This window comes from Oncorhynchus tshawytscha, linkage group LG07 (genome assembly GCF_018296145.1).
Source record: "Oncorhynchus tshawytscha isolate Ot180627B linkage group LG07, Otsh_v2.0, whole genome shotgun sequence".
NCBI classification, from domain to species: Eukaryota; Metazoa; Chordata; class Actinopteri; order Salmoniformes; family Salmonidae; genus Oncorhynchus; species Oncorhynchus tshawytscha.
Genome location: NC_056435.1, coordinates 14258488 through 14280435, shown reverse-complemented (window position 1 = coordinate 14280435; position 21948 = coordinate 14258488). Strand labels below are relative to the sequence as shown.

The 21948-nt window shown below is 44.1% G+C and overlaps 1 protein-coding gene across 4 annotated transcripts in view; it reads left to right on the top strand.

Annotated features, from left to right (window-relative positions):
* LOC112254023 (neural cell adhesion molecule 2) overlaps nt 1–21948 on the top strand; it is a 394574-nt gene that overhangs the window by 337734 nt on the left and 34892 nt on the right. For all 4 annotated transcript variants that reach the window (XM_024426231.2, XM_024426232.2, XM_024426230.2 and 1 more), the window contains 5 exons: nt 1003–1190; nt 1482–1578; nt 3606–3779; nt 9782–10023; nt 17336–17510. In XM_024426231.2, the coding sequence (XP_024281999.1) occupies nt 1003–1190; nt 1482–1578; nt 3606–3779; nt 9782–10023; nt 17336–17510 (876 nt within the window). The remainder of the gene's footprint in view (nt 1–1002; nt 1191–1481; nt 1579–3605; nt 3780–9781; nt 10024–17335; nt 17511–21948) is intronic.

Sequence of the window (21948 nt, the reverse complement as noted above, 5' to 3'; positions counted from 1 at the left end):
AGACGGAACACGCCTCAATTCAAACTGTTGTTAGAAAATAATAAAAAATTGACAATTTGAAACACAGCCAATAGATCATTAGCAGGCAGTGTGCCTTGGTTTTAGGGCAGCGTAGGTTAACTGTCCTGTTGCGTAACAATCACATTTTGGAATAGTGCGTGCATTATGATATCACACGCATAAATAAACTCACCCTGGGGCCGACTGTTAGAGATATTTGGAACTCGTGTGAAAAGGCTAATGGCATGAAACATGTCTTTTCTAACAAACGTGCAATGAATGGCATCCTTTGAGGTGAGCATGCATGACATCACTGCGCTCACTTTTCTCCAGCCACCCTTGGCAGTGCCACACCCTCAGAGCAGTGACCCACCACACCCTCGCTCAACACTTGACCGTTAGAAAGTAGAGGGACAAAAATCAGCCCTGAGAGGTGTGTGATTGAGCATAGATGCAGGCGGGGGCTAAGCCACCTGTCGCCGCGGAGCTAATAAGCGTATTTATTAAGTCTGTGGCGGGACTAGAGGAGATGGTAGAGGCACGTCCTCCTTCGTGCCAGAGCGCCAGACATCAATATCCCTAATGGGATACTGCGAGCAAGCATATTAAAATTACTATAATGCCACTCTACTGACTACTGGGCGAGTGCAGCGGCGAGCAGGGATGGCGAGCGCCGCCCCCCAATGCAGTGGGGTGGATCGTTCATTAGCACCCATCCAGCTCGGCACCACATTCACACACAACGACACACACGCTCGGGAAGAGTATCGTAATGGAGATCTTTCGCCCAGCATGAGGTGTCTTCAATAAGTTCAGGCTTCCTTTGAACTTTAGGGAGAGTGTATTGAGGCTTTCATGAGACACTCTGTCTTTTCCCTTTGTGTGATTATGCTTAAACCCAACAGTTTTATGGATTTTGATCATCCCAGATTTTTTTTTTTTAATTGCCTGGTTTTGCATGACTTGGAAGCTAACCGACCAATTGTGTTGTGTCTTGGATAGACATGCCCAAGTTCCAGACCAACCAAACCATCTTTTACTCGTGGGAGGGCAACCCGGTAAACATCAGCTGTGACGTCAAGTCCAACCCGCCCGCCACCATGCTATGGAGGAGAGAACGCCTCACCATCTCGGCCGAAGGCACTGCCAACACACGTGTCCACACAATCGACGGCAAGTCCCTGCTAGAGGTGGGTATAGGACGGAAAAGGTCACCCACCGGTAAACAGTCTAACTTCAGAAATACATGGCCACCTTAGCATCCCCAGCTTCCAAGTGGTCTATTCAACTCCTTTCCTCTCCTCTGCATCTCTTCCCTAAGGTCATTGCCAACTTACCTGGTACAAAAAGGACTGAATGAAAGAGACAATGCTTTATACTGGCTGATACAGTGTTACCCAAAGACTTCACTTAGTGTAATGCCAGTGTCGGTGTATTGACTCAGCTCTGGTCTCTGTGCTCACTCAAATGTTTGTCCCTAGGTCACCCCAGTGTCCGACAGGGATTTCGGACGCTACAACTGCACGGCACGTAACAACATCGGAGCGAAATACCAGGAGTTCATCTTGGCCCAGGCAGGTAAGTGCCAATCCCCCCCATTATAGCACATTGGACTTTCCTTTGATATCATACAGTACACATTGAATCGGGTAAACCATGCACCTCAACATATCAAAGTTCATGCATCAACCAAATAGTTCCAACTATGTATCATCCATGTGGCATGATTAACCAAATATCGCCGCAATGAAATATCTACTGCTGACCCAAGCATCCCCCCCCAGCCTCTATTTAGCCTAAACTAATCTCAAATAGTGCTCGCTGATTTAAAGTAGTTCCCCCTATTTACTAAAGTACCCGCTAATTTACTGTGCATAGCGCAGGCTAATATACAATAACGCAGTCCAATTCAATTTAGTACAGTTTCAGTTACTTCAAACACAGGGCCTCTGAGAAGCAGAATTCTCAGAAAAAGGACTTAAGATGTAGTTTTAAGAGACATTCTTCCACACACATACCCACATACATATGCATTTCCGCATTCAGACACACGCGCGCACACACACACACACGTCGGAACACACACTTCAAACACACAGAGACACCTTTATAAACTCTGTCACACACACACACACAGACACTAAAGAAAAATAAACAAGTCTTCGCTCATCTCGCAGTGAATGTAGTGTCGCCAGATTTGGGGATCCATGAAATGAAACAACGGTTCCTTCACGCACACACTCTCCCGCCTATCAGTTTGATTCGGGTTCTAAAGTCTGATCATTAAAGAGAGAGGAAGCTCTAGTGTAATAACTCTAGATAGAAGACCGTGAGCCAACCCTATCAGCCAATTACCCCGCTAAAATGCTAACATTTGATTCATGATCAGTTCATTCCTATGGAAAGCATAAGCTAACCCGCTTATGCAGCTCTTTATGTAACTTGAATGATATTTGAAATGGTATTGACGCAAGTAAATGGCAGATCATAGTTGAAAAGTCCAGCATCATCCCTGATGTTAAGAAGATTTGGGCCTGAATTCACAAAGTGTCTCGGAGTAGGAGTGCTGAACTAGGATCAGGTCCACCCTCTTATTCATTATGACTTAAAAGGCTAAATCAGATCAGTACTCCTACTCTGAGACGCATTGTGAATACAGTCTGATGTATTACTCAAGATATTATGGGGTTGTTCCAAGTTAAAAAGGCAGTGTATACAAGACTGTGAAGGATTGATGCTGAAGCCTTGAACTGCCTATACCCACGGTGTTAGCAAAGAGTTCAATTTGTCTCCCTTCCCACTTTAACTTTGTGTCATATCGCAACAGCGATCGAAAGAAATACAGTTTAGGTGTAAATAATACACTTGTCGCTAGATACACATTGCAACTATTTAACTTTAGCAACGTGTACCACTTATTGAGAAGGTATGTGCTGGGTTTTCAGAATCAGTTGTTGAATCAGGCTTCGTACATAGACCTTCATAGCTCAAACTTTTATCCATGTGGTAGATGGTTTCCGTGTGTGTGCGTGGGCGTGTGTGTGCGTGCATTTATACTAGTGTGTGTGCAGGCTGCATATCAGTGTGTACGTTTATGCTTGTGTCTATGTGTGTGCCCAATTGTGTGTGTAGCTCCACAACCATGCTGAAAGTCCTCTCTCTCCTTAATGTATTCCTGGTCTTATAAAAGAGAGGCTCTGTAGGACCGCAACGGTTTCTTTTGATTTGCTCGAAGCCCCGTGGCTCCACCAGATAAAAGGGAAGTGTTTGTGTGATAACGGGATTGAGTCAACCGCTGATAAATATAATGGCCTTGGCTTTTTTTTTTTTTTTTTTTTTACTTCGCCTGAACACTGTGTGTGGGTTAACACAAAGCATTCTGCATCGCAAAACCCAATAAGCCTGAGTTCCCATAGCGACATCTTTTGTATCACGTATGAGTTTTGATTTTCCAATAACGACTCACCAGCGATATTATGTTTCCGTAACAAATAGAGACGTCAATGTAATGTTTCTGAAGGGTTACCGAAACTGATGTTTGGATGTGTGTTGTTTTAATGGGGGACGGTTATGAGTGTGACAACTATTTCTCTGCTTTTTTCCAGACGTGCCCTCGAACCCGTACTCGGTGCGCTTGTCGGCCGTGTCGCAGCGCATCGCCACGGTGACATTCATGAAACCCGACTCACATGGCGGTGTACCCATTGGCCACTACCTGGTCAACTACAAGGATGTGGGCTCGCAGGACTGGAGAGACGTCAAGTCTCATGGTGTCCAGAGTGAGTGTTCCTCTGTTTTGATCTTCATTATCCCTATTTTGATCATTATCGCTGTCGTTATGTCATCATCATTGTTATTTTCATTCCCACCATCTACATCAAAAGGAACGCCATTTTCGTCATCATCGTCATCTTCAACACCATCTTTGTCATCATCATCGTCATAAAAATGTACAATCGTCATCATCGATGGTATGGAGATTCGAGATGACCATCTCCACTATAGCGACACACCTCACATTTTCTCACATTTACACGCCTTACATTTACTCAGACAAAAAAAAAGCTGCCGTGTTCAGGGATTAGGTAAGGTTAGGTCTTTCACTGCAAGGTCCTGCCCACCTAAGTCCGACTAAGACCCCTCATCCTTCATGAACCTTTGTTTTCCGCACATTAGTCCCCGTCCTCACACACACATATTGAAGCAACCAAACAAGCATGAACAGGAAGCCGTCGCTACTTGCGGCAAGCCTCCACAAGGTCAGGAGGTATCCTACACTCTGGTCATAGAGCCTGTGAAAGGGAGAGGGAGAGGGAGAGAGAGAGAGGGAGGGGCAGCTAACCAGCAGGTCTGAAAAGCAACTGTCTTTCCCTTTCCACTCTGGCTCCATGACTCCAAATTGATTTTTGAGGCACTCAAGGGTGTGTGTGTGTGTGTGTGTGTGTGTGTGTGTGTGTGTGTGTGTGTGTGTGTGTGTGTGTGTGTGTGTGTGTGTGTGTGTGTGTGTGTGTGTGTGTGTGTGTGATGTGGACAGCTTCAAAAAAGAGCGCCTCAGAAGGACGAATTCTCAGACGATAAGCAGGTCTGACAAAACTTGAAGGGCTTATCGCTAATATCCCTCATTTTGCAGTCAATTACAATAGCGAGCTGGAACGCTGAGAATGCTGAGCAGCATGGAAGCATTGAGGGATAGAGCGAGAACAAAGTGATATATACAGGCAATGAGAACAGAAATAAAGACATGGGGAGTTAAAGAGGATAGAATGATTGAGAAAAATATGAGGAAGATGGAGAGAAAATAATACAAATTAAGATTTTAGAGAGAAAGGCTGAGATTTGGGAGAGGGAGATATTCGAGAGAGACGTACAGTGAGAATGAAATCAAGGTTGTGAAGTATGAATTCTTAATTTGTGTTAGTTCTTGTGTTCCACCCCCCCGTTTAACCAACTTCCTTGTCTCGAGGTGAGCACGTTAACGGAGATAGCCAATTCAACTAATTACCAGTTGCAAATTGACATTTAATATTCGGAGCCACTTCAAGGCTTTAATAGTAATGATGCACATTTGCACTATAAAACAGCTCTGTGTATAATGAGTTGGCACAATTTGTACATCTGAATGCCAGTGGCGCTCACTAAAGGTCTCGTCAAACTCCTGGTAGAGCCAAAATGTTAGCAAATAGCTTGTTTTGTATTTAGATCCCCCATTATACAATTGCAAAGCAACCATTACCCTTAGCGCACAAGTTGCAAAACAACAACCTTCAGCCAAGTTTAGTGAACGCCTAACTCGGCATGAACATCCTTTTGTGATTTCCGCGTGACCAACTATGAAAGCTATGTAAATTACTTTATTGTGGAATTCACATAGAAATCTATGATTTTGGGCTGACTGCTGAGAAAATGTTATTAAGCTCTGCTGATTAAGGTATTGCTATTTTAGGAGTGGTTGTATGATCGAATGTACAGTGCCTTGCGAAAGTATCCGGCCCCCTTGAACTTTGCGAACTTTTGCCACATTTCAGGCTTCAAACATAAAGATATAAAACTGTATTTTTTTGTGAAGAATCAACAACAAGTGGGACACAATCATGAAGTGGAACGACATTTATTGGATATTTCAAACTTTTTTAACAAATCAAAAACTGAAAAGTTGGGCGTGCAAAATTATTCAGCCCCTTTACTTTCAGTGCAGCAAACTCTCTCCAGAAGTTCAGTGAGGATCTCTGAATGATCCAATGTTGACCTAAATGACTAATGATGATAAATACAATCCACCTGTGTGTAATCAAGTCTCCGTATAAATGCACCTGCACTGTGATAGTCTCAGAGGTCCGTTAAAAGAGCAGAGAGCATCATGAAGAACAAGGAACACACCAGGCAGGTCCGAGATACTGTTGTGAAGAAGTTTAAAGCCGGATTTGGATACAAAAAGATTTCCCAAGCTTTAAACATCCCAAGGAGCACTGTGCAAGCGATAATATTGAAATGGAAGGAGTATCAGACCACTGCAAATCTACCAAGACCTGGCCGTCCCTCTAAACTTTCAGCTCATACAAGGAGAAGACTGATCAGAGATGCAGCCAAGAGGCCCATGATCACTCTGGAGGAACTGCAGAGATCTACAGCTGAGGTGGGAGACTCTGTCCATAGGACAACAATCAGTCGTATATTGCACAAATCTGGCCTTTATGGAAGAGTGGCAAGAAGAAAGCCATTTCTTAAAGATATCCATAAAAAGTGTCATTTAAAGTTTGCCACAGGCCACCTGGGAGACACACCAAACATGTGGAAGAAGGTGCTCTGGTCAGATGAAACCAAAATTGAACTTTTTGGCAACAATGCAAAACGTTATGTTTGGCGTAAAAGCAACACAGCTCATCACCCTGAACATACCATCCCCACTGTCAAACATGGTGGTGGCAGCATCATGGTTTGGGCCTGCTTTTCTTCAGCAGGGACAGGGAAGATAGTTAAAATTGATGGGAAGATGGATGGAGCCAAATGCAGGACCATTCTGGAAGAAAACCTGATGGAGTCTGCAAAAGACCTGAGACTGGGACGGAGATTTGTCTTCCAACAAGACAATGTTCCAAAACATAAAGCAAAATCTACAATGGAATGGTTCAAAAATAAACATATCCAGGTGTTAGAATGGCCAAGTCAAAGTCCAGACCTGAATCCAATCGAGAATCTGTGGAAAGAACTGAAAACTGCTGTTCACAAATGCTCTCCATCCAACCTCACTGAGCTCGAGCTGTTTTGCAAGGAGGAATGGGAAAAAATGTCAGTCTCTCGATGTGCAAAACTGATAGACATACCCCAAGCAACTTACAGCTGTAATCGCAGCAAAAGGTGGCGCTACAAAGTATTAACTTAAGGGGGCTGAATAATTTTGCACGCCCAATTTTTCAGTTTTTGATTTGTTAAAAGAGTTTGAAATATCCAATAAATGTCGTTCCACTTCATGATTGTGTCCCACTTGTTGATTCTTCACAAAAAAATACAGTTTTATATCTTTATGTTTGAAGCCTGAAATGTGGCAAAAGGTCGCAAAGTTCAAGGGGGCCGAATACTTTCGCAAGGCACTGTATATGTTAGAGAACAACCGATATGGATTTTGTAAGGACGATGCCGATACCGGTTTTTGGGCGTCAAGGAGGCCGATGGCCAATATTTTAGGCCGATATGCAATATCATTAAATTTGAAAATGTTCAAGATGTTATTGACAGATGCTTATCATTTCACTGCGCACTGTGAAGTTACCACATTGTATACCGGTAGTCCCTAGTTTCATGTGTATTCCGGTTAGAGTTTGAGAGTTCCCAAGAGGTTACAGTGACATGTTGTCCTACTCCGCACATTGAGGCTGAGGCTTTACTTTCCACTGATCCCAGTGAATCAACAATGGAGTACTACTGTTATCATACTGTTTCCACACAAACAGCACTCCCACATAATGGCTTAGAGCCCTTACAGGGTTACCTTCTGTACTTTGTCTCTGGCCATGAATGGAAGGAGGCAGGGAGGAGGTATGCTAGCTAGTTCAGCTGCAGTGGATTAGTCAACCAACACAGCTATGCACACAGATCCCCCTGTGTCACTCTACAATGGTACGTCTCACTCCCTGTATTGACAAGAGAGTGGTTCCTGATAGGAACAGGGGATTTGTGGCACTAGCTTTAATTTTACCGTATGCTGAGGTCCCCCCTTTGACGCATAGTGGTGTTAGCGGCGCCGTTAGCGATTAGCTTTAGCGTAGCTGGCGACCCCGCCCCCTCCCGTTCACTGATAGTGGTGTTTGTGGCACTGTTAGCGATGCTATTAGCGCGCTAAGCCAGCTTGTCTTCCAGTTGGAACAAAGAGGCGCTGGGGAGGATTAGTGGGATTCAACAGTGAAGAGTGGGAGGTGGTAGGCGTCTCTCTCATACACACACCCACAGCTTGAGAGGTTTCACTCTCGCAGCTGTCTGTTTCGCTGTCACTCCACTTGTCATAATCTGTGTCCATCTGTATCCCTCTCTGACTTGTTGTGTATTTCTCTCTTTCTCTTTGTATCTATCTCTTATACTGTCTGTCTTTTTCCCTTCTCTCTACTTCTGTCTGTCTGACTGTACAGTTGAAGTCAGAAGTTTACATAAACCTTAGCCGAATACATTTAAACTCAGTTTATCACAATTCCTGACATTTAATCTGAGTAAAAATTCCCTGTAATGGTCAATTAGAATCACAACTTTATTTTAAGAATGTGAAATGTCAGACTAATAGTAGAGAGAATGATTTATTTCAGCTTTTATTTCTTTCATCACATTCCCAGTGGGTCAGAAGTATACATACACTCAATTAGTATTTGGTAGCATTGCCTTTAAATTGTTTAAATTGGGTCAAATGTTTCGGGTAGCCTTCCACAGGCTTCCCACAATAAGTTGGGTGAATTTTGGCCCATTCCTCCTGACAGAGCTGGTGTAACTGAGTCAGGTTTGTAGGCCTCCTCAGGGCTTTGTGATGGCCACTCCAATACCTTTACTTTGTTGTCCTTGAGCATTTTTGCCTCAACTTTGGAAGTATGCTTGGGGTCATTGTCCATTTGGAAGACCCATTGCGACTAAGCTTTAACTTGATGTTGCTTCAATATGTCTACATAATTTCCCTACCTCGTGATATCATCTATTTTGTGAAGTGCACCAGTCCCTGCAGCTAAGCCCCCCCACAACATGATGCTGCCACCCCCATGCTTCATGGTTGTGATGGTGTTCTTCGGCTTGCAAGCCTCCCCCTTTTTTCTCCAAACATAACGATGGTCATTATGGCCAAACAGTTATATTCTTGTTTCATCAGACCAGAGGACATTTCTCCAAAAGGTACGATCTTTGTCCCCATGTGCAGTTGCAAACCGTAGTCTGGCTTTTTAATGGTGGTTTTGGAACAGTGGCTTCTTCCTTGCTGAGCGGTCTTTCAGGTTATGTTGAAATAGGTCTTGTTTTACTGTGGATATAGATACGTTTATACCTGTTTCCTCCAGCATATTCACAAGGTCCTATGCTGTTGTTCTGGATTTTTTTGCACTTTTCGCACTAAAGTACGTTAATCTCTAGGAGACAGAACGTGTCTCCTTCCTGAGCGGTATGACGGCTGCATGGTCCCATGGTGTTTATGCTTGCGTACTATTGTTTGTACAGATGAACATGGTACCTTCAGGCATTTGGAAATTGCTCCCAAGGATGAACCAGACTTGTGGAGGTCTACAATTTTGGCAGATTTTTTTGTTGTTGATTTTTCCATGATGTCAAGCAAAAAGGCACTGAGTTTGAAGGTAGGCCTTGAAATACATCCACAGGTACACCTCCAATTGACTCAAATCATGTCAATTAGCCTATCAGAAGCTTCTAAAGCCATGTCATACCTTTCTGGAATTTCTCAAGCTGCTTAAAGTCACAGTCAACTTAGTGTATGTAAACGTCTGACCCACTGGAATTGTGACACAGTGAATTACATGTGAAATAATCTGTCTGTAAACAATTGTTGGAAAAATTACTTGTGTCATGCACAAAGTAGATGACCTACCCGACTTGCCAAAACTATAGTTTGTTAACAAGAAATTTGTGGAGTGGTTGAAAAACGAGTTTTAATGACTCCAACCTAAGTGTATGAAAACTTCCGACTTCAACTGTATTTCTGTCTCTCAGTCTGTCTGTCTCTCTCAATCTCTCTCGCTTTACCTCTCTGTCTCTCTGTCTGCGAACAAGCTAATGAATGCTCTCCCTGGTTCTCCCCCTACAGCGATAGTACTGCTGACAGGCCTAGAGCCCAACACCACCTATGAAGTGCGAGTGGCTGCAGTCAATGGGAAGGGCCAGGGGGAGTTCAGCCATACGGAGTCCTTCCAGACTCTACCCATACGTGAGCCCAGCCCCCCAGCAGTGCATGGCCAGAGAGGGATGGGGAAGGCCTACCGGCTGGGCCTTGTCAAGCAAGACGACGGGGGCATGCCCATCGTGGAATACATTGTCAAGTACAAGACGGTGAGTAGCTGGACGTCAGGATTGCCAATAAATACTACTCTTAGAAAAAAAGGTGCTTAGTAGAACCATAAGGGTTTTCAATTTGTCCCCACTAGGGAAACTTTTTTTGGTGCTAGGTTAGAACCCTTTGCAGAAGGTTCTACCTAGAACCTTTTATGAAGGGTTCACCTGGAACCCTCTGTGAAGGGTTCTACCTAAAAATGTTTTATCTTTTTTATTATTTTATTTTTTATTTTACCCCCCTTTTCTCCCCAATTTTGTGGTATCCAATTGTAGTTACTATCTTGTCTCATCGCTACAACTCCCATATGGGCTCGGGAGAGATGAAGGTCGAGAGCCATGTGTCCCCCGAAACACAACCCAACCAAGCCGCACTGCTTCTTAACACAGCGTTCATCCAACTCGGAAGCCAGCCGCACCAATGTGTCGGAGGAAACACCGTGCACCTCGCGACCTGGTCAGCGTGCACTGCGCCCGGCCCGCCACAGGAGTTGCTAGTGCGTGATGAGACAAGGATATCCCTACTGGCCCAACCCTCTTGGCCAATTGTGCGTCGCCCCATGGACCTCTCGGTCTCGGCCGGCTACGACAGAGCCTTGGCCCGAAGCCCAGAGTCTCTGGTGACACAGCTAGCACTGTGATGCAGTGCCTTAGACCACCCGGCAGGCCCACAAACCGTTTTATCTTTGAAGGGTTATTCCTAGAATCATCCATGCACGGTTCAACTAGCTTTATTTGCATATGTTTTTGACAGTACATTACATGCACTTAGTATACAAAACATTAAGAACGCCTGCTCTTTTCATGACAGACTGACCAGGTGAATCCAGGTGAAAGCAAGAACTATTTTATCCTCTTAAGCAGGGGGAGTCAAACTCCCTAGTGTCATTCGGCCCTCCGTGGAAAGAGTTTGACACGTACTCTAAAGGTTCTACCGAGAACCCTTTTTATTTTTGAATGGTTCTCCCTAGAACCCTCTGAACAGTTATACCAAGAACCTTTTTCTATTTGAAGGGTTCTTCTTAGAACCCTCCATGAACTGTTCAGCTAGCTTTCTTTGCCTATGTTTTATTATATGCACATTATATGCACAGCTCTTTCCATGACATAGACTGACCAGGTAAATCCAAATGAAAGCTATGATCCCATATAATACCACTTGTTAAATCCATTTCAATCAGTGTTGATGAAGACGAGGAGACCGGTTAAAGTCGAGACAATTGAGACATGGAATTGTGTATGTGATGGCCTTTGAACAGGGTATAGTTTGTGTCAAGAACTGCAACGCTGCCGGGTTTTTCACGCTCAACAGTTTCCCATGTGTATCAAGAATTGTCCACCACCCAAAGAACCTCCAGCCACTGTGGAAAGCATTAGAGTCAACATGGGCCGGTATCCCTGTGGAACGCTTTCGACACATTGTAGAGTCCATACGGACATGGCTAAGAACCACAGTATTTACGGGCTGCCAGTGCCCCTGAACAAAGCCAATTTGGTCCACACATTTTCAACCACACGATTACCACCGAGTCAAGATGGCCACTTCTACTCTAAAGCACGCTTGTAAAACACAATCACTGGACCACTTTTTTTCTCGTCTAATGATAGTAGATAATGCTGCATACCTCCACTTAAGGTAGCAGCAAATAGCAGTGTCAATCGCATTAACTCGACTGTGTGTGCACGCACGCATATGCTCCTATTTTCGATGCCTAAAAATAATAAGTACACTAGCTTTGTTTATGTCTGCTTTGAAGTGTTTGATCCCAGGCTGTGTCACAACCGGCCGTGACCAGGAGTCCCATAGGGCAGTTGGCCCAGCGTCACCTGCCCTATGCGTCGTCCGGGTTAGGGGATTGTTTGGCCTGGGGGGCTTTACTTGGCTCATCGAGCTCTAGCGACTCCTTGTGGCGGGCCGGGCGCCTGCAGGCTGACTTCAGTCGTCAGTTGAGCGGTGTTTCCTCCAACACATTGGTGCGGCTAGCAAAGCGGGTGGGTGTTAAGAAGCGTAGTTTGGCCGGTCATGTTTTGGAGGATGCATGACTTGACTCGACCCTTGCCTCTCCCGAGCTTGTTGGGGCGTTGCATCGATGAGACAAGATCATAATTGGATAGCAATTGGATATCACAAAGTTGGGGAGAAAAGGGGGTAAAAAAAAACATTTTTTTATTGCACTGTTAAGTTAAAAAAATGTATCTAGTAGGCGCAAATGTCAACATAATAGGCTCATCCATATTGCGAAGTCGTTGTGTTGAATCTCGCAATTCGTTCATTTTGGTAGTGTGTCCCCTTACTTGGTTATCAGCTGTTCTCAAAAACACGTGGCTCTCGAAAGATGATTCTCTTCCTCAAAAGTGTGCATTTTACTAGAAGCCACAATGATTATGACATCCTGGCATTGAAAGCATACTAAATTTTCTGTCACATACTATACAATTTGCATACCCAAAATACCTACTACGCTAGTACAGCTGTTCGGACATGGCCATTCACTGTGTCTCAGATACTACATGCTTGCAGATACACTATACATACAAATGTACATACTCACCCACAAACAAACACGTTCATATTAACCAAGTCTCTCCTTTTCCCTATCTCTCTCTCACTCGCACTCTCACACTCACATGCACATACACACAATGATCTATGGGATTTGATGTAACCAATCCTAATATGTCCATTCAGGTGTGTCTCTGTCTCATTGGGAGGCTGATGGCTATGTGTAGTTGTACTATAGCAGATGAAAGTGTGTGTGTGTGGAGAGAAGGTCAGGGACTCTCCAGCTGGCCCTTTGAAGGCCAAATGCAGGGGAACGAGGGGAAGAATAGGACAATCCTCCACACCCCAGTAATCCCACCATTCATCCTCCTCTCTCTCACACACTGTGACCCTGACTCTATGTACACAGATGCATGTGTGCACATATATGCACTCTCTTACACAAACACATCCACACATACAGTATGCATACAAATGTTCATGCGCACACACACACACACGCACACGCACACGCACACACAGTCACCCGTATCTAACTGCTTTCCAATGCTGGGCTGGCCTTAGCTTTATTCCACATTATTCCAACTACCATGACTCTGAAAAATGAAACCATGGCCCATTTCCTAAAGCCCATTCCACACTATTATCTCTCTCTCTCTCTTCTATTTTGACATTTTATGGAGGAATCCTAGGAGGCTAAATGGTTGAATATGCATTTGTCATGCTGTCAAAGCACAGGCCTCACACTGTGACACTTCACTCTGTTCTCCTATGATGAGATAAGAAGCTGATTTAAGAAAGGAAAAGAAAGTAAAGGAGGAGAGGGAAGGAGCGGAAAGGGGGGAAAAATTAAACAACTGGGTGGGGTACGGAGAGGAAAGGAACACTTCCTTATAACGTATACTTACGATTCACGCAACAGTCAGCATTTGAGCTGGCCACTTTTTTTTCACAGAAACAGTTTGTAAAAACACCGTCTTAACAGTTTTATGTCCCCCAATGTGAGAAGTTTATTTTCCGATGCAATGTTCAGACATTCACAGAAGTAGGAAAAGCATAACACACTTCTCATCCAATTTGGAAAATGTAGGCTACATTAGGAAACAGAGGAAAGCGTGAGCTAATACAAGCAGTCATATTTAGCTAACTTTCTGCTGACAGAAACCATAATATGAATTAGCTAATAGCAATTACTATTTACAATTTATCACATGACAGGTGAGCTCACCCCAATTGCTGTGGCGGTCATGAAATTCGGCCACTGGATAATTGTCATGCAAATGACTGCCGGTCTCACGGTAGACCGTCATTGTAAATAAGAATTTGCTATTAACTGACTTGCCTAGTTCAATAAAGGTTAAATAAAATAAAATTGACCATTAATTAACATAAACACTTTTAGCATGTCCAGACCTCCACGCATACAAACCACTGAGGAAACATTTACGTTTTTAAAAAGTGTAATAAATCCATTTAATATACACCATCACAATAAATAATTTATCTTAGGCAGGTCTAAAGAAACATTATGATATGAAGAAAATGTATTTCAGTATATTATCTGGCTATGCGCCATGCCATAGATTAGCTCATTTAGCAGACAAGATATGTTTAGAAATCCAATGCTATTATTTTATGTTATATGATTGCACATATGAAGTGGCCATGTTGAGCATAAGTCATCATTTGAAACAGGTCTTATAAACTAGATTGAAAGTTATTTGGCAGTTATTAGTTATTTAGTTGTGAATGATACAAACATTACGATGTCTTAGAAATGAAAACATATACGGTTTGCATGATGCGACTATAGGCCATTGATGATTTTAAAAGTTGCCAAAAAGCTTGCGCTCTGATCCTTGCCTCAGGCTACACATCAAGGGATCATATTTTCACCCATCCGACTCAATTTAATCTTTACTAATATCTAAAATATCTAAACTTTTTTTTTTTTGAGAGAGTGGTCCATTTTCAAAGGGGCAGGGGAAAAAGACATGTCATCCGTATGCACTCAAATAGCAAATGAAGGCCGCTTTCCCTCTGTTCATTTTTCAATCATGGCGGTTAAGCTATTCTGTTTTTATAGCAGAACAATGCTTAATATTAACAGCTGGGAAATAAATATAGCAGCAGTAGAAGTCTGGGATCCTCCTCTTTTTAGTGGCAACCATCAAAACTCTGCTTTCTCAAGGAATTGGATATAGAAATGTCTGGGCTTATAAAAACACTTATTTCACTCCATGCATCAACCAATGTTTGAGGACCATGGAGCCTCTCCTGCGCGACAGGTGATATTCCACCCAAACTCTGGATGCTGTTGGCTCTCCAACCTGGTTCCTGCAGCTATCCAGTGCTTAATTTGGGAAACCAAGTGAAATCAGTTCGGGAACATAGATAGTAACTTTTCACAACAAAAGTATTTAATTTCACTGTTGACAGCCCCTCTCTCTGTGAGCTCAAGAAAGGAATGGAGGAGGGAGTAGAGGAGATGGAAACGCAAGGTAGTGTGACATTCTGTAGCTGAAAGAAATGTCAGACAATTAATTATGAAAATATAAAAAATGCCCTACTGCTAATCAAAATCCAATACAAAATCACTACAATTGTAGGATAACTATTTAAGCCACTCTGCACAATCAATGAGCCAACAGCATTACCTAGGCCTATATGTTCTCTCCCAGACTCATGGATAAAAGGTTTGGAGCGTGGAATAAGGTAACCAGTCCATCCAGTATGCATAATAATACTTTCGGATGTTTACTCGAAAAATGAGTGAATCATCCCTTCACTTCGTTTTGCTGTAACATCATTGGTCTGACAAACGTTTTACGTGACACCCAGAATGCATTGAATGGTGTCAACAAAAAATAGCATTGTATTAGCTCATCATAATCAGTACAACTTTCTAAAAAAGTATTTTACTCACATAGTGTATTCGGAAAGTATTCCTATTTTGTTATTCTAAAGTGTATTAAAGTGTATTAAATTGTATTTTTTCCTCATCAATCTACACAAAATACCCCATAATGACAAAGCAAAAAAACATTTTTTGCTGCACAGCTATTTTCATTTCTCTCTAGAGATGTTCGGTCTGGCTGGGCCACTCAAGGACATTCAGAGACTTGTCCCGAAGCCACTCCTGCATTGTCTTGGCTGTGTGCTTAGTGTCATTGTCCTGTTGGAAGGTGAACCTTTGCCCCAGTCTGAGGTCCTGAGTGCTCTGGAGCAAGTTTTCATCAAAGACAGCTCCGTACTTTGCTTTGTTCATCTTTCCCTCGTTCCTGACTGGTCTCCCAGTACCTGCCGCTGAAAAACATCCCCAACAGCATGATGCTGCTACCACTATAATTCACCGTAGGAATGGTGGCAGGTTCTTTCCAGACGTGACACTTGGCATTCATGCCAAAGAGTTCAATCTTAGTTACATCAGACCAAAGAATCTTGTTTCTCGTTATCTGAGAGTCCTTTAGGTGCCGTTTGCCAAAATCCAAGCAGGTTGTCTTGTGCCTTTTACTGAGGAGCAGCTTCCGTCTGGCCACTCTACCATAAAGGTCATATTGTTGGAGTGCTGCAGAAATGGTTGTCCTTCTGGAAAGTTCTCCAATCTCCACAGAGGAACTCTGGAGCTCTGTCAGAGTGACCATTGGGTCACCATTCTGACCAAGTTCCTTCTCCCCCGATTGCTCAGTTTGGCCAGTGGGCCAGCTCTAGGAAGAGCCTTTGTGGTTCCAAACTTCTTTCATTTAAGATTGATGGAGGCCGATGTGGTATTGGGGATCTTAAATGCTGCAGAAATGTTTTGCTACCCTTCTCCATATCTGTGCCCTGACACTATCCAGTCTCAGAGATCAACCTCCTGGCTTTGTTTCTGCTCTGACATGCACTGTCAACTGTGAGACCTTATATAGACAGGTGTGTGCCTTTCCAAATCATGTCCAATCAATTGAATTTACCACAAGTGGTAAATTGCAGAAACATTTCAAGGATAATCTATGGTCTGAATACTTATGTAAATAAGGTATTTCTGTTTTTTTTTTTATACATTTTTCAAAAAATGAAGATCATGCAGGCGCCAGGGGAAAAAGTTTGTGCAGGTTCTGTTCTGACTGGAGATGTGCAGATGTCTGCATACTTGACCTGGGGAAACACTGAGGGAGTGCTTGGGCTCTCACTGAAGAGAGAAGTTTGTCCGGCTCACCTTACATTAGCATAGCGTGCCGCAAACGTAAATTGTCCGTCACAGTGAAATTGGTTACTTTCTATGTGAATTGATGAGGCAGTATGCACCTAATTTCAAACTGTTTGTTGTTGCTCCTATATGTTTCCACTTCACAGCAACAGGATTTACAGTTGATTGGGGCAGCTCTAGCAGGGCAGAAATTTGACAAACTGACTTATTTGAAAGGTGGCATCCTATGACAGTGCCACATTGAAAATCACTGAGCTCTTCAGTAAGGCCATTCTACTGCAAGTGTTTGTCTGTGGAGATTGCATGTCGGTGTGCTCGATGGTATACATCTGTCAGCAACGGTTGTAGCTGAAATAGCCGAATCCACTATTTTTAAGGGGTGTCCCCACCTACTGTTGGCCATGTAGTGTAATTTGATCTATATAAAGATGAAGTGTATACAAAGGCTTACTTATCGTACTGTCATTAACTCTCTCTCTCTCTCTCTTATCCTTTCTTCTTTCCCCCTCAATACCCTGTTCCCCATCTAACCCTCTGTCTCTCTCTCTCTCTTCCCCTCCCCTTTCTCTCTCTTTGCTTCTCTCCCTCTGCTCTCTCCACTCTCCTCCCCCTCTTCATAGGACAAGGAGGAGCAGTGGATGACGAAGCTGGTGTCGGGGCAGCAAGACTTTGCCCTGCTGCAGCCGCTGCAGTGGAACACGCGCTATGAGGTGGAGATCACGGCTCGCAACGTCAAGGGCCTCTCGGAGCCCACCTTTTACCAGTTCTTCATGCCCCAGAAACCAGACATCATAGGTACAGACAGTTGCAGGACCTGCATGTTCAAGCATGCACACACAGACATTCGTGTGCACACACACTGACAACAATCATAAGACAGTTCTGTACACAGACAGACACACAGTTGTGTTTGTATCCACTGACACTCACAGATGCACGCACACACACTAGTCGTGGCTGGTGACACTTGAATTGGGGAAGACGGGCTCATAGTAATGTCTGGAATGGAATGAATGGAATGCTCTCAAACACACCACACAGCTGGTTTCCATGTGTTTGATACCATTCCATTCATTATTATGAGCTGTCCTCCCCCTACCAGCCTCCTGTGACACACACTGCTGGAAGCAAACAGTGCCTTCAGAATGTATTCAGACCCCTAGTTTTTCCTCAGCAAACTACACACAATAGCTCATAATGAGAAAGCGAAAACAGGTTTTTAGAAATGTTTGGACATTTAATCAAAATAAAAAACAGATACCTTATTTACATAAGTATTCAGCTCCTTTGCTATGAGACTCGATATTGAGCTCAGGTCCCTCCTGTTACCACTGATCATCCTTGAGATGTTTCAACAACTTGATTGGAGTCCACCCGTGGTAAATTCAATTGATTGGAAATGATTTGGAAAGGCACAGACCTGTCTATCTAAGGTCCCGCAGTTGACAGTGCATGTCAGAGCAAAAACCAAGCTATGAGGTCGAAGGAATTGTCCGTAGAGCTCCGAGACAGGATTGTTTTGAGGCACAGATCAGGGCAAGAGTACCAAAAATATTCTGCAGGATTGAAAGTCCCCAAGAACACAGTGGCCTCCATCTTTAAATGGAAGATGTTTGGGACAACCAAAACTGAGCAAGCTGGGGAGAAGGGCCTTGGTCATGGAGGTGACCGAGAACCCGATGGTCACTCTGTCAGAGCTCTAGAGTTCCTCTGTGGAGATGGGAGAACCTTCCAGAAGGACAATCAGGCCTTTATGGTAGAATGGCCAGAGCGAAGCCACTCCTCAGTTAAAGGCATATGACAGCCTGCTTGGTGTGGAGGAAACCTGAGACTTGTTAGGATCGAGGCAAAGATTAACAGAGCAAAGTACAGAGAGATCCTAGATGGAAACCTGCTCTAGAGAGCTCTGGATCTCAGACTGGGGCGACGGTTCACCTTCCAACAGGACAATGACCCTAAGGACACAGCCAATGCAACACAGGAGTGGTTTCGGGACAAGTCTCTAAATGTCCTTGAGTGGCCCTGCCAGATCCGGTACTTGAACCCGATCGAACATCTCTGGAGAGACCTGAAAATAGCTGTGCAGCAACTCTCCCCATCAAACCTTCCAACAGGACAACAACCCTAAGCACACAGCCAAGACAACGCAGGAGTGACTTCGGGACAAGTCTCTGAATGTCCCAGAGCCCGTACTTGAACCCCCCAGAGCCCGTACTTGAACCCAATCGAACATCTCTGGAGAGACCTGGTAAAAGCTGTGCAGCGACGCTCCACATCCAACCCGACAGAGAGGAAAGGTGTGCCAAGCTTGTCGCGTCATACCCAAGAAGACTCAATGCTGTAATCGCTGCCAAAGGTGCTTCAACAAAGTACTGACTAAAGGGTCTGAATACTTATCTAAATGTGATATTTCAACAACAACAAAAATTATACACTGCTCAAAAAAATAAAGGGAACACTAAAATAACACATCCTAGATCTGAATGAATGAAATATTTTTATTAAATACTTTTTACTTTACATAGTTGAATGTGCTGGCAACAAAATCACACAAAAATGATCAATGGAAATTAAAGTTATCAACCTATGGAGGTCCGGATTTGGAGTCACACTCAAAATTAAAGTGGAAAACCACACTACAGGCTGATCCAACTTTGATGTAATGTCAAAATGAGGCTCAGTAGTATGTGTGGCCTACACGTGCCTGTATGACCTCCCTACAATGCCTGGGCATGCTCCTAATGAGGTGGGGGATGGTCTCCTGAGGGATCTCCTCCCAGACCTGGACTAAAGCATCTGCCAACTCCTGGACAGTCTGTGGTGCAACGTGGCGTTTGTGGATGGAGCGAGACATGATGTCCCAGATTTACTCAATTGGATTCAGGTCTGGGGAACGGGCGGGCCAGTCCATAGCATCAACGCCTTCCTCTTGCAGGAACTGCTGACACACTCCAGCTACATGAGGTCTAGCATTGTCTTGCATTAGAAGGAACCCAGGGCCAACTGCACCAGCATATGGTCTCACAAGGGGTCTGAGGATCTCATCTCGGTACCTAATGGCAGTCAGGCTACCTCTGGCGAGCACATGGAGGCCCCCCAAAGAAATGCCAGCCCACACCATGACTGACCCACCGCCAAACCGGTCATGCTGGAGGATGTTGCAGGCAGCAGAACGTTCTCCACGGCGTCTCCAGACTCTGTCACGTCTGTCACATGTGCTCAGTGTGAACCTGCTTTCATCTGTGAAGAGTACAGGGCGCCAGTGGCAAATTTGCCAATCTTGGTGTTCTCTGGCAAATGCCAAACGTCCTGCACGGTGTTGGGCTGTAAGCACAACCCCCACCTGTGGACGTCGGGCCCTCATACCGCCCTCATGGAGTTTGTTTCTGACCGTTTGAGCAGACACATGCACATTTGTGGCCTGCTGGAGTTCATTTTGCAGTGCTCTGGCAGTACTCCTCCTGCTCCTCCTTGCACAAAGGCGGAGGTAGCGGTCCTGCTGCTGGGTTGTTGCCCTCCTACGGCCTCCTCCACGTCTCCTGATGTACTGGCCTGTCTCCTGGTAGCGCCTCCATGCTCTGGACACTACGCTGACAGACACAGCAAACCTTCTTGCCACAGCTCGCATTGATGTTTCATCCTGGATGAGCTGCACTACCTGAGCCACTTGTGTGGGTTGTAGACTCCTTCTCATGCTACCACTAGAGTGAAAGCACCGCCAGCATTCAAAAGTGACCAAAACATCAGCCAGGAAGCATAGGAACTGAGAAGTGGTCACCACCTGCAGAACCACTCCTTTATTGGGGGTGTCTTGCTAATTGCCTATAATTTCCACCTGTTGTCTATTCCATTTGCACAACAGCATGTGAAATTTGTTGTCAATCAGTGTTGCTTTCTAAGTGGACAGTTTGATTTCACAGAAGTGTGATTGACTTGGAGTTACATTGTGTTGTTTAAGTGTTCCCTTTATTTTTTGAGCAGTGTATATAAATTTGCAAAAAATTCTTAACCTGTTTTTGCTTTGTCATTATGGGTATTGTGTGTAGATTAAGGGGGGGAAAAACGATTGAATACATTTTAGAATAAGGCTGTAACGTAACAAAATGTGGAAAATGTCGAGGGGTCTGAATACTTTCTGAAGGCACTGTACACACTGTACTGTACCTACACACCCAGGTAAACCCAGTGTAGAGTTATGAGCACACACTCCAATCACCTTGTATTGGGGTTATGTGTGGGCAAAGGGAGCAGGATCAAATGCAGACAGCGTTGGTTTGATTAGGCCATGCTGTTTGTAGAGCGTATCTGTCTGGGCTTTTGAAAAGTCCAACTCTTAATGTTCCTGGGAGAGAAGACTTCTGAGGCCCACTGTAGGATGCTTATCATTTTCAAACAGCCCCCAGAGTTTTATATAAGACCATACACAAACCATCACAAAGGGAACAGTTTACAGTGAGTCACCACTTCCATATGTAGGCCCCCCTGTAGAGTCTGGTTAAAAAAAAACTGAGCATGTTTTCTTTGGTGTTTACTCTTCCTGTTGCTTAGGTCGTTTCTCCTGCTCCTCATGAAGGAGTGACTGTTTGCCTCTCTCATTACTGGAGTGGCTAAACTGCCTTTGAGTTTGTGTGTGTTCACGTGTGTGTGTTCACGTGTGTGTGTGTGTGTGTGTGTGTGTGTGTGTGTGTGTGTGTGTGTGCGCTCCTTAAATGGAAAACAAGGCTGAGAACACAGTGCTTAAGCCGAGTCATTTCGATTGGCTGTCCCAACTCTCCATAGTGAACAGAGGGCTAGGGAGACCGGGGGCAAAAAAAATCCCAGATTATTTCCTGTTGAAGAGAGAGCGAGAAAGGTGTGGCCAAAATGGACCAATGACAATGAAGTCCGTGCAGAAGGGTGAAATGTTAAAGAAAATATGATAAATGTATTTTCTAGAATGGATATTATTGTCTGTCGAATAGGGATTAGTGACAGCTCGATTCATTATATGTATTACTGCAACCTTCTGGATAGTTCCCCTCACTGAACACACCCAAATTGTTTGACTTTTGATATTGCAGTGACACACTGCAGGAAGGCATTTAATGGTATCTGATATGCTGTATAACCTCCAAGGATCTACTATATGCCTCTGTTTCTTTTCTAAACAATCTCTCTATTTAATTCCCCCTCTTTATGCATTATGCATTCCCTGGGTCTGAAATTGTTGCTTTTCTTTTTTGCCTCTCCTCCC